The 12,500-nt window shown below is 47.5% G+C and overlaps 1 protein-coding gene across 1 annotated transcript in view; it reads right to left on the bottom strand.

The window, feature by feature from the left end:
• Nucleotides 1-12,500, bottom strand: part of LOC110517164 (proto-oncogene vav-like) — a 78,418-nt gene that overhangs the window by 7,282 nt on the left and 58,636 nt on the right. The window contains exons 16-24 of the mRNA XM_036948263.1: nt 12,467-12,500; nt 11,331-11,425; nt 11,117-11,139; nt 10,228-10,264; nt 9,336-9,472; nt 5,154-5,219; nt 4,198-4,229; nt 3,576-3,686; nt 3,378-3,465 (exon numbers count right to left, since the gene is read on the bottom strand). The exon at nt 12,467-12,500 is cut by the window's right edge and continues 68 nt beyond it. Of these exons, the coding sequence (XP_036804158.1) occupies nt 3,378-3,465; nt 3,576-3,686; nt 4,198-4,229; nt 5,154-5,219; nt 9,336-9,472; nt 10,228-10,264; nt 11,117-11,139; nt 11,331-11,425; nt 12,467-12,500 (623 nt within the window). The remainder of the gene's footprint in view (nt 1-3,377; nt 3,466-3,575; nt 3,687-4,197; nt 4,230-5,153; nt 5,220-9,335; nt 9,473-10,227; nt 10,265-11,116; nt 11,140-11,330; nt 11,426-12,466) is intronic.

The raw sequence follows: 12,500 nt of genomic DNA, 5'->3' as shown, positions 1-12,500 counted from the left end.
AGAGAAGAGGGAGAGAGACGAGGAGCGTAGACAGAGAGATAAGAGGGAGAGAGACGAGGAGGGTAGACAGAGAGATAAGAGGGAGAGAGACGAGGAGGGTAGATAGAGAGAAGAGGGAGAGAGACGAGGAGGGTAGACAGAGAGATAAGAGGGAGAGAGACGAGGAGCGTAGACAGAGAGATAAGAGGGAGAGAGACGAGGAGGGTAGACAGAGAGATAAGAGGGAGAGAGACGAGGAGGGTAGATAGAGAGAAGAGGGAGAGAGACGAGGAGGGTAGACAGAGAGATAAGAGGGAGAGAGACGAGGAGGGTAGACAGAGAGATAAGAGGGAGAGAGACGAGGAGGGTAGACAAAGAGATAAGAGGGAGAGAGACGAGGAGGGTAGACAGAGAGATAAGAGGGAGAGAGACGAGGAGGGTAGACAGAGAGATAAGAGGGAGAGAGACGAGGAGGGTAGACAGAGAGATAAGAGGGAGAGAGATGAGGAGGGTAGACAGAGAGATAAGAGGGAGAGAGATGGGGAGGGTAGACAGAGAGATAAGAGGGAGAGAGACGGGGAGGGTAGACAGAGAGATAAGAGACAGAGAGACGAGGAGGGTAGACAGAGAGATAAGAGGGAGAGATATGAGGAGGGTAGACAGAGAGATAAGAGGGAGAGAGATGAGGAGGGTAGACAGAGAGATAAGAGGGAGAGAGACGAGGAGGGTAGACAGAGAGATAAGAGGGAGAGAGATGAGGAGGGTAGACAGAGAGATAAGAGGGAGAGAGATGAGGAGGGTAGACAGAGAGATAAGAGGGAGAGAAACGAGGAGGGTAGACTGAGAGATGAGAGGGAGAGAAACGAGGAGGGTAGACAGAGAGATAAGAGGGAGAGAGACGAGGAGGGTAGACAGAGAGATAAGAGGGAGAGAGACGAGGAGGGTAGACAGAGAGATAAGAGGGAAAGAGACGAGAAGGGTAGACAGAGAGATAAGAGGGAGAGAGACGAGGAGGGTAGACAGAGAGATAAGAGGGAGAGAGACGAGGAGGGTAGACAGAGAGATAAGAGGGAGAGAGACGAGGAGGGTAGACAGAGAGATAAGAGGGAGAGAGACGAGGAGGGTAGACAGAGAGATAAGAGGGAGAGAGACGAGGAGGGTAGACAGAGAGATACGAGGGGGAGAGATGCGGAGGGTAGACAGAGAGATAAGAGGGAGAGAGTTGGGGAGGGTAGACAGAGAGATAAGAGGGAGAGAGACGAGGAGGGTAGACAGAGAGATAAGAGGGAGAGAGATGAGGAGGGTAGACAGAGAGATAAGAGGGAGAGAGATGAGGAGGGTAAACAGAGAGATAAGAGGGAGAGAGACGAGGAGGGTAGACAGAGAGATAAGAGGGAGAGAGATGAGGAGGGTAGACAGAGAGATAAGAGGGAGAGAGACGAGGAGGGTAGACAGAGAGATAAGAGGGAGAGAAACGAGGAGGGTAGACTGAGAGATGAGAGGGAGAGAAACGAGGAGGGTAGACAGAGAGATAAGAGGGAGAGAGACGAGGAGGGTAGACAGAGAGATAAGAGGGAGAGAGACGAGGAGGGTAGACAGAGAGATAAGAGGGAGAGAGACGAGGAGGGTAGACAGAGAGATAAGAGGGAGAGAGACGAGGAGGGTAGACAGAGAGATAAGAGGGAGAGAGACGAGGAGGGTAGACAGAGAGATAAGAGGGAGAGAGACGAGGAGGGTAGACAGAGAGATACGAGGGGGAGAGACGAGGAGGGTAGAAAGCAAGATAAGAGGGAGAGAGAGGAGGAAGGTAGACAGCGAGATAAGAGGGAGAGAGACGAGGAGGGTAGACAGAGAGATAAGAGGGAGAGAGATGAGGAGGGTAGACAGAGAGATAAGAGGGAGAGAGATGAGGAGGATAGACAGAGAGATAAGAGGGAGAGAAACGAGGAGGGTAGACAGAGATGAGAGGGAGAGAAACGAGGAGGGTAGACTGAGAGATGAGAGGGAGAGAAACGATGAGGGTAGACAGAGAGATGAGGAGGGTAGACAGAGAGTTGAGGAGGGTAGACAGAGAGACGAGGAGGGTAGACAGAGAGACGAGGAGGGTAGACAGAGAGATAAGAGGGAGAGAGATGAGGAGGGTAGACAGAGAGATACGAGGGGGAGAGACGAGGAGGGTAGAAAGCAAGATAAGAGGGAGAGAGAGGAGGAAGGTAGACAGCGAGATAAGAGGGAGAGAGACGAGGAGGGTAGACAGAGAGATAAGAGGGAGAGAGATGAGGAGGGTAGACAGAGAGATAAGAGGGAGAGAGATGAGGAGGATAGACAGAGAGACGAGGAGGGTAGACAGAGAAACGAGGAGGGTAGACAGAGATGAGAGGGAGAGAAACGAGGAGGGTAGACTGAGAGATGAGAGGGAGAGAAACGATGAGGGTAGACAGAGAGATGAGGAGGGTAGACAGAGAGTTGAGGAGGGTAGACAGAGAGACGAGGAGGGTAGACAGAGAGACGAAGAGGGTAGACAGAGAGACGAGGAGGGTAGACAGAGAGACGAGGAGGGTAGACAGAGAGACGAGGAGGGTAGACAGAGAGACGAAGAGGGTAGACAGAGAGACGAGGAGGGTAGACAGAGCGACGAGGAGGGTAGACAGAGAGACGAGGAGGGTAGACAGAGAGACGAGGAGGGTAGACAGAGGGACGAGGAGGGTAGACAGAGAGACGAGGAGGGTAGACAGAGAAACGAGGAGGGTAGACAGAGAGACGAGGAGGGTAGACAGAGAGACGAGGAGGGTAGACAGAGAGACGAGGAGGGTAGACAGAGAGACGAGGAGGGTAGACAGAGAGACGAGGAGGGTAGACAGAGAAACGAGGAGGGTAGACAGAGAAACTAGGAGGGTAGACAGAGAGATGAGGAGGGTAGACAGAGAGATGGGAGGAAGAGGGAGAGAGACGAGGAGGGTAGACAGAGAGACGAGGAGGGTAGACAGAGAGAGGAGGAGGGTAGACAGAGAGACGAGGAGGGTAGACAGAGAGACGAGGAGGGTAGACAGAGAGATGAGGAGGGTAGACAGAGAGACGGGGAGGGTAGACAGAGAAACGAGGAGGGTAGACAGAGAGACGAGGAGGGTAGACAGAGAGACGAGGAGGGTAGACAGAGAGACGGGGAGGGTAGACAGAGAGACGAGGAGGGTAGACAGAGAGACGAGGAGGGTAGACAGAGAGACGAGGAGGGTAGACAGAGAGACGAGGAGGGTAGACAGAGAGACGAGGAGGGTAGACAGAGAGACGAGGAGGGTAGACAGAGAGACGAAGAGGGTAGACAGAGAGACGAGGAGGGTAGACAGAGAGACGAGGAGGGTAGACAGAGAGATGGGAGGGAAAGAAGGGGAATGACGTACGATTAACCCTTTGAATGCTTTCTTCTCGTTGATGCGGTAGAGGCCTTCTGTTGACGTGATCTTGATGTGTCTGATGTCCATGTTAAACCTGGAGGAGACAGAGTGAATGAGAATCAGTGTGTGTGTGAGAGAGTAAGATTGTGTGTGTGAAAGAGGAAGATTGCCAGCTGTTAGACAGAGCCTTTCTGATTGGCTCACTTGAGGCTGATTGCGAACTCTCCTCCGTCTTTCTGGCGGACCAGAAACGTTCCGTCGGACCGTGAAATCAGGAGGTTCTTCGCCGCTGACCGGTCCATGTTCCCCGCAAACCTAGAACCCAAATCACTTAAATGACCAAACCTAGAACCCATTGCAGTTGCGTTAGAACAATACAAAACCTTTCCCATGATTGCTATCAATAACTATTTTCAAACACAGAACACTTCCAATCCTAGAACCCTGCAGTGTTACCACACTCTTAGAAAAAGGTGATATCTAGAACCTAAAAGGGTTCTTCGGCTGTCCCCATAAGAGAAACCTTTGAAGAATTATTTTTGGTTTCAGAGAGAACCCTTTTGGGATTGTAGGTAGTACATATCTAGAGCATCGGTATGAGTGATACCAGGTGGTACATATCTAGAACATCGGTATGAGTGATACCAGATGGTACATATCTAGAACATCGGTATGAGTGATACCAGGTGGTGCACATCTAGAACATCGGTATGAGTGATACCAGGTGGTGCATATCTAGAACAGATATGAGTGATACCAAGTGGTACACATCTAGAACATCGGTATGAGTGATACCAGGTGTAAATAGAATGGTATCATTACTCACCATAGGAAGTCGGATAGGTCGGGAGTTGGTCTCTGGGGAGAGAGGTCAGAGGTCAGACAGTTATGAGAACACAACCCATGATTCCTGAAGCACTTAATAAAACGTATGTTGGTATTTCTATCAATACCAGACACGGTGTAGCCGACACCTATAACATGTTGAACAACATGTATGTTGGTATTTCTATCAATACCAGACACGGTGTAGCCGACACCTATAACATGGCATGTTGAACAACATGTATGTTGGTATTTCTATCAATACCAGACACGGTGTAGCCGACACCTATAACATGACATGTGTAATCAACAACATGTATGTTGGTATTTCTATCAATACCAGACACGGTGAAGCCGACACCTATAACATGTGTAATCAACAACATGTATGTTGGTATTTCTATCAATACCAGACACGGTGAAGCCGACACCTATAACATGACATGTGTAATCAACAACATGTATGTTGGTATTTCTATCAATACCAGACACGGTGAAGCCGACACCTATAACATGACATGTGTAATCAACAACATGTATGTTGGTATTTCTATCAATACCAGACACGGTGAAGCCGACACCTATAACATGTGTAATCAACAACATGTATGTTGGTATTTCTATCAATACCAGACACGGTGAAGCCGACACCTATAACATGACATGTGTAATCAACAACATGTATGTTGGTATTTCTATCAATACCAGACACGGTGTAGCCTAGGGGCGGCAGGATAGCCTAGTGGTTAGAGCGTTGGACTAGTAACCGGAAGGTTGCAAGTTCAAATCCCCGAGCTGACAAGGTCGTTCTGTCCCTGAACAGGCAGTTAACCCACTGTTCCTAGTCCGTCATTGAAAATAAGAATTTGTTCTTAACTGACTTGCCAAGTTTAAATAAAGGTAAAATAAATAATAAACTATGACATGTGTAATCAACTTCAAGTCAGTGGTACTCACAGAGATGAAGGGCTGGACCTTACTGCAGGGGAACCAACCCATCTGACCAATCGTCACGTTCTTGCCCTGAGTGACACACACAGCAGACCAATCAGACGACTGGAACAACACGCCGTCTTACAGTGCCTCCTGTAGCACATTATTGTACAGAAATGATTTACTACAAAGTACATGTTACAATGGTATTATAATACGCCGAGAGAGAGAGATGCCAGAGAGAGAGGGAGAGATGCCAGAGAGAGATGCCAGAACTGGACAAGAAACAGACACTCAGCACACAGGGGGACAAACACCTACCTGGAGGTGACAGCCTTCCCTCCCCCATATGCCCCACTAGACACTACGACAACATAACCAACAAAAAAAACAGGTCACAACTGCAGCTCTGTCGGACGCTGGCTATGTACATAGTAAATGGTAGGCTTCGAGGGGACGCTGGCTATGTACATAGTAAATGGTAGGCTTCGAGGGGACGCTGGCTATGTACATAGTAAATGGTAGGCTTCGAGGGGACGCTGGCTATGTACATAGTAAATGGTAGGCTTCGAGGGGACGCTGGGTATGTACATAGTAAATGGTAGGCTTCGAGGGGACGCTGGCTATGTACATAGTAAATGGTAGGCTTCGAGGGGACGCTGGGTATGTACATAGTAAATGGTAGGCTTCGAGGGGACGCTGGGTATGTACATAGTAAATGGTAGGTTTCGAGGGGACGCTGGGTATGGACATAGTAAATGGTAGGCTTCGAGGGGACGCTGGGTATGTACATAGTAAATGGTAGGCTTCGAGGGGACGCTGGGTATGTACATAGTAAATGGTAGGCTTCGAGCGGACGCTGGGTATGTACATAGTAAATGGTAGGTTTCGAGGGGACGCTGGGTATGGACATAGTAAATGGTAGGCTTCGAGGGGACGCTGGGTATGTACATAGTAAATGGTAGGCTTCGAGGGGACGCTGGGTATGTACATAGTAAATGGTAGGCTTCGAGCGGACGCTGGGTATGTACATAGTAAATGGTAGGCTTCGAGGGGACGCTGGCTATGTACATAGTAAATGGTAGGCTTCGAGGGGACGCTGGCTATGTACATAGTAAATGGTAGGCTTCGAGGGGACTCCTACGGTAAGTAGGACACCTACAGCTCATCTATTAAAGACTACCACTGGATTCTCCAGTTACAATTAATGAACTACAGGACAAAATACAACCCTCCAACCCAAAAAGGCCTGTGGTGTTGATGAAATGATCAAATATACAGACAACAAATTCCAATTGGCCATACTTAAACTCTTTAACATCATCCTCAGCTCTGGCATCTTCACCAATATTTGGAACCAAGGACTGATCACCCCAATCCATAACATTTCACAAATAACAAGTCTGAAATCCAATTGGCGAAAATCACACAAATGTATTTCCACAAGGCTTTGTAGTGAGACAGGGACACATCGACAGAATGGCCAGGGCTCTAGAACAGTCTGAGACATCAACAGAATACATCAACAGAATGGCCAGGGCTCTAGAACAGTCTGAGACAGGGATACATCAACAGAATGGCCAGGGCTCTAGAACAGTCAGACAGGGATACATCAACAGAATGGCCAGAGCTCTAGAACAGTCTGAGACAGGGATACATCAACAGAATGGCCAGGGCTCTAGAACAGTCTGAGACAGGGATACATCAACAGAATGGCCAGGGCTCTAGAACAGTCTGAGACAGGGATACATCAACAGAATGGCCAGGGCTCTAGAACAGTCAGACAGGGATACATCAACAGAATGGCCAGAGCTCTAGAACAGTCTGAGACAGGGATACATCAACAGAATGGCCAGGGCTCTAGAACAGTCTGAGACAGGGATACATCAACAGAATGGCCAGGGCTCTAGAACAGTCTGAGACAGGGATACATCAACAGAATGGCCAGGGCTCTAGAACAGTCTGAGACAGGGATACATCAACAGAATGGCCAGGGCTCTAGAACAGTCTGAGACAGGGATACATCAACAGAATGGCCAGGGCTCTAGAACAGTCAGACAGGGATACATCAACAGAATGGCCAGGGCTCTAGAACAGTCTGAGACAGGGATACATCAACAGAATGGCCAGGGCTCTAGAACAGTCAGACAGGGATACATCAACAGAATGGCCAGGGCTCTAGAACAGTCTGAGACAGGGATACACCAACAGAATGGCCAGGGCTCTAGAACAGTCTGAGACAGGGACACATCAACAGAATGGCCAGGGCTCTAGAACAGTCTGAGACAGGGACACATCAACAGAATGGCCAGGGCTCTAGAACAGTCTACAGCACCCGGCATCACAAATGTCTACTGTTTTCTGATGATCTGGTGCTTCTGTCCCCAACCAAGGAGGGCCTACAGCAGCACCTAGATATTCTGCTCAGGTTCTGTCAGACCTGGGCCCTGACAGACCTGGGCCCTGTCAGACCTGGGCCCTGACAGTAAATCTCAGTAAGACCAAAATAATGGTGTTCCAAAAAAGGTCCAGTCGCCAGGACCACAAATATAAATTCCATCTAGACACCGTTGCCCTAGAGCACACAAAAAACTATACATACCTTGGCCTAAACATCAGCGCCACAGGTAACTTCCACAAAGCTGTGAAAGATCTGACAGACAAATCATGCCATCAAAAGGAACATAAAATTTGACATCCCAATTGGCATCTGGCTAAAAATACTTGAATCAGTTATAGAATCAGTTATAGAATCCATTGTCCTTTATGGGTGTGAGATCTCACCATATTGCCCCTTATGGTTGTGAGATCTCACCATATTGTCCTTTATGGTGGTGAGATCTCACCATATTGTCCTTTATGGTGGTGAGATCTCACCATATTGTCCTTTATGGTTGTGAGATCTCACCATATTGTCCTTTATGGTGGTGAGATCTCACCATATTGTCCTTTATGGTTGTGAGATCTCACCATATTGTCCTTTATGGTGGTGAGATCTCACCATATTGCCCTTTATGGTTGTGAGATCTCACCATATTGTCCTTTATGGTGGTGAGATCTCACCATATTGAGACTTTATGGTTGTGAGATCTCACCATATTGTCCTTTATGGTTGTGAGATCTCACCATATTGTCCTTTATGGTGGTGAGATCTCACCATATTGTCCTTTATGGTTGTGAGATCTCACCATATTGTCCTTTATGGTGGTGAGATCTCACCATATTGCCCTTTATGGTTGTGAGATCTCACCATATTGTCCTTTATGGTGGTGAGATCTCACCATATTGAGACTTTATGGTTGTGAGATCTCACCATATTGCCCTTTATGGTTGTGAGATCTCACCATGTTGCCCCTTATGGTTGTGAGATCTCACCATATTGCCCCTTTATGGTGGTGAGATCTCACCACATTGTCCTTTATGGTGGTGAGATCTCACCATATTGAGACTTTATGGTTGTGAGATCTCACCATATTGAGACTTTATGGTTGTGAGATCTCACCATATTGCCTTTTATGGTTGTGAGATCTCACCATATTGCCTTTTATGGTTGTGAGATCTCACCATATTGTCCTTTATGGTGGTGAGATCTCACCACATTGAGACTCTGCATGCAGTACTCTGCAAAAACATCCTCTGTGTACAACGTAAAACACCAAATAATGCATGACTATACCCGCTAATTATCAAAATCCAGACAAGAGCTGTTAAATTCCACAACCAGAACAGCAACACAATTATACCCAACCAAATCATGAGAAAACAAAAAGAGAATTACTGACACATTGGAAAGAATTTACCAAAAAACAGCTGCCCGATGTATGATCATTTTAGAGACACATATTTCCCTCAGATTACACAGACACACAAAGAATTCGAAAACAAATCCACTTTTGATAAACTCCCATATCTACTGGGTGAAATTCCACAGTGTGCCATCGCAGCAGCAAGATTTGTGACCTGTTGCCACGAGAAAAGACCAACCAGTGAAGAACACACACCCCCAATAAAACCCATTTGAAGGAAAGAAAGAAAGAGAGAGAGAGGATGAGGGAGAGACGGTATCTCCACCCTCCCACACACTCAGACTACAGGAAGCATGCTCTGCCTGCACCGTGTGTGTGTGTGTGTGTGTGTGTGTGTGTGTGTGTGTGTGTGTGTGTGTGTGTGTGTGTGTGTGTGTGTGTGTGTGTGTGTGTGTTTCACCTCCCACCACGTTAGGTCGGCATCGGCTCTTGTCAGTTCGATGACATCACCCATGGAGAGGTGCAGTGGTTGGCCGAACGCTACAGGGGGCGGAGGTAAACCATAGTACTCCTGACACACCTCCATTGTAGGAAGGCCTGAGAGAGAGAGAGAGAGAGAGAGAGAGAGAGAGAGAGAGAGAGAGAGAGAGAGAGAGAGAGAGAGAGAGAGAGAGAGAGAGAGAGAGAGAGAGAGAGAGAGAGAGAGAGAGAGAGAGAGAGAGAGAGAGAGAGAGAGAGAGAGAGAGAGAGAGAGAGAGAGAGAGAGAGAGAGAGAGAGAGAGAGAGAGAGAGAGAGAGAGAGAGAGAATTTGTTAAATTCTACAACCACCTAAAAGGAAGTGAATCCCAAACCTGCCATCACCTACAGATAGATGAACCTGGAGAAGAGTCCCCTAAGCAAGCTGGTCCTGGGGCTCTGTTCACAAACACAAACACACCCCACAGAGCCACAGGACAACAGCACAATTAGACCCAACCAAATCATGAGAAAACAAAAAGATAATTACTTGAAACATTGGAAAGAATTAACAAAAAAACAGAGCAAACTAGAATGCTATTTGGCCCTAAACAGAGAGTACACAGCGGCAGAATACCTGACCACTGTGACTGACCCAAAAATAAGGAAAGCTTTGACTATGTACAGACTCAGTTTACGGTTAATTTTGTATTTGTTTATTTCACTTTTGTTTAGTATCTACCTCACTTGCATTGACAATGTTAACGTATGTTTCCCATGTCGATAAAGACCCTTGATTTGAATCGAATTGAGATGAGTTAAAAAACGTTCCCATTCTAATCTAATCCCAACTTGATTCAGTTCTATAATGTTACACTACTTCTGGGATCCTCACCTGGACTGGCTTGTCTGTGAGGAGCTGACTTCTTATTCTGTAGGAACAAGAAAGGTCACAGATATACAACCAACTAGAACAGACTCACAGACTCACAGATATACAACCCACTAGAACAGACTCACAGATATACAACCCACTAGAACAGACTCACAGATATACAACCCACTAGAACAGACTCACAGATATACAACCCACTACAACAGACTCACAGATATACAGCCCACTAGAACAGACTCACAGATATACAACCCACTAGAACAGACTCACAGATATACAACCCACTAGAACAGACTCACAGATATACAACCCACTAGAACAGACCCACTAGAACAGACCCACAGATATACAACACACTAGAACAGACTCACAGATATACAACCAACTAGAAGAGACAACACACTCCAGAGGGGTGTACTACATAGCAGGATCAATGAGTTAGCCAGCTGACTTTGATAAACAACCAGAAATAACTGTTCTGGTTCACTAAGCAAGCTTATCAGAAGGGAACCATGCCACTCTCCCAGTAGCTTGGTTGGTGAATAAAACCCTGGGAATTCAGACAGACAAAGAGGTGTAATGAACTTCTTTGTGTATTGAAGTGATGTGTTTAGGTGAGCGGACACCAGGGGGGGGGGGGATTGATCTGTGAGTCGTCCTTCGTGCCCACCTCTCATACCCTATAATTCTGTATCTTTTTTTTTTTGTGTGACTAATTTGCATACAGGTCCTGATTGGCCGATGAGGGTCAACCTTGATTAGAACCAGCTGCTGCTCATCTGTTGTTCTTTACAAATGCTGTTTTGAATGCAAATGAAAGAGTACCTCCTGTACACACTGAAGTATAGTGACACGCTGCCAGAAAAAGAGCCTCTGAAAGGAGCCTTACCTTCTTCACGTTCCCTGAGTGGTCTGAAATACAAATCACAACACAGCTGAGTGTACAACACTACACACACCTGCAGAAAACATAGTGTCAAAGAAAACACACACACACACACACACACACACACACACACACACACACACACACACACACACACACACACACACACACACACACACACACACACACACACACACACACACTTTAGTGGTTCTACCTGAGTTACGTCCGCAGCCTGGTACTCTTCCCAGACATTCTTTATGAGCGGCCATTCTGCAACGACTACAACGATACCCCTGGAAGAATATCCCCCTGAGAGACAGAGAAGGAGGGAGGGAGAGGAGGGAGGGAGGGAGAAAGTATAGAGAGAAAGAGACAAAGAGGGGGAGAGAAGGAGGGAGGGAGGGAGGGAGACAGAGAGAGAGAGAAGGAGAGAGAGAAGGAGGGAGGGAGAGAGTATAGAGAGAGAAGGAAGGAGAGAGAGAGAATGAGGGAGGGAGAGAGTATAGAGAGAGATAGAAGGATGGAGGGAGAGAGTATAGAGAGAGAAGGAAGGAGAGAGAGAGAAGGAGAGAGAGAAGGAGGGAGGGAGAGAGTATAGAGAGAGAAGGAAGGAGAGAGAGAGAAAGAGAGAGAAGGAGGGAGCAAGTATAGAGAGAGAAGGAAGGAGAGAGAAAGAGAGAGAAGGAGAGAGAGAGAGAGAGAGGAGAGAGACATAGAGAGAGAGAGAAGGAGGGGAGGAGCAAACATAGAGAGAGAGAGAGAAGGAGGGGAGGAGCAAGTATAGAGAGAGAAGGAAGGAGAGAGAGAGAAAGAGAGAGAGAGGAGAGAGAGGAGAGTGAGATTGTGAGAAGTCAAACTATCTATCTTTCTATCTATCTGTCTGTATGACGAGTACTATTTAACCATTTAACTAACTATTTAGCAGTCTCATGGGGGTGGAATCTGTTCCGGGCCTTGTTGGTTCCAGAGGCATCGGTACCGCTTGCCATGCAGTAGCTGAGAGAACAGTCTATGACTTGGGGTGCTGGAATCTGACCATTTTTAGGGCCTTCCTCTGACACCGCCTGGTATAGAGGTCCTGGATGGCAGGAAGCTCGGCCCCAGTGATGTACTGGGCCGTACGCACTACCCTCTGTAGCGCCTTGCGGTCGGAGGCCGAGCAGTTTCCATAACAAGGGTTGATGCAGCCAGTCAGTGTGTGTGTGTGTGTGTGTGTGTGTGTGTGTGTGTGTGTGTGTGTGTGTGTGTGTGTGTGTGTGTGTGTGTGTGTGTGTGTGTGTGTGTGTGTGTGTGTGTGTGTGTGTGTGTGTGTGTGTGTGTGTGTGTGTGTGTGTGTGTGTGTGTGTGTACCTGAGGAGCATACTGCAGGCCTTGCAGGAGGTGG

This window comes from Oncorhynchus mykiss, chromosome 17 (genome assembly GCF_013265735.2).
Source record: "Oncorhynchus mykiss isolate Arlee chromosome 17, USDA_OmykA_1.1, whole genome shotgun sequence".
Lineage (NCBI taxonomy): Eukaryota > Metazoa > Chordata > Actinopteri > Salmoniformes > Salmonidae > Oncorhynchus > Oncorhynchus mykiss.
Note: the sequence above shows the minus strand (reverse complement) of the source record. Positions and strands in the feature narration are given on the sequence as shown.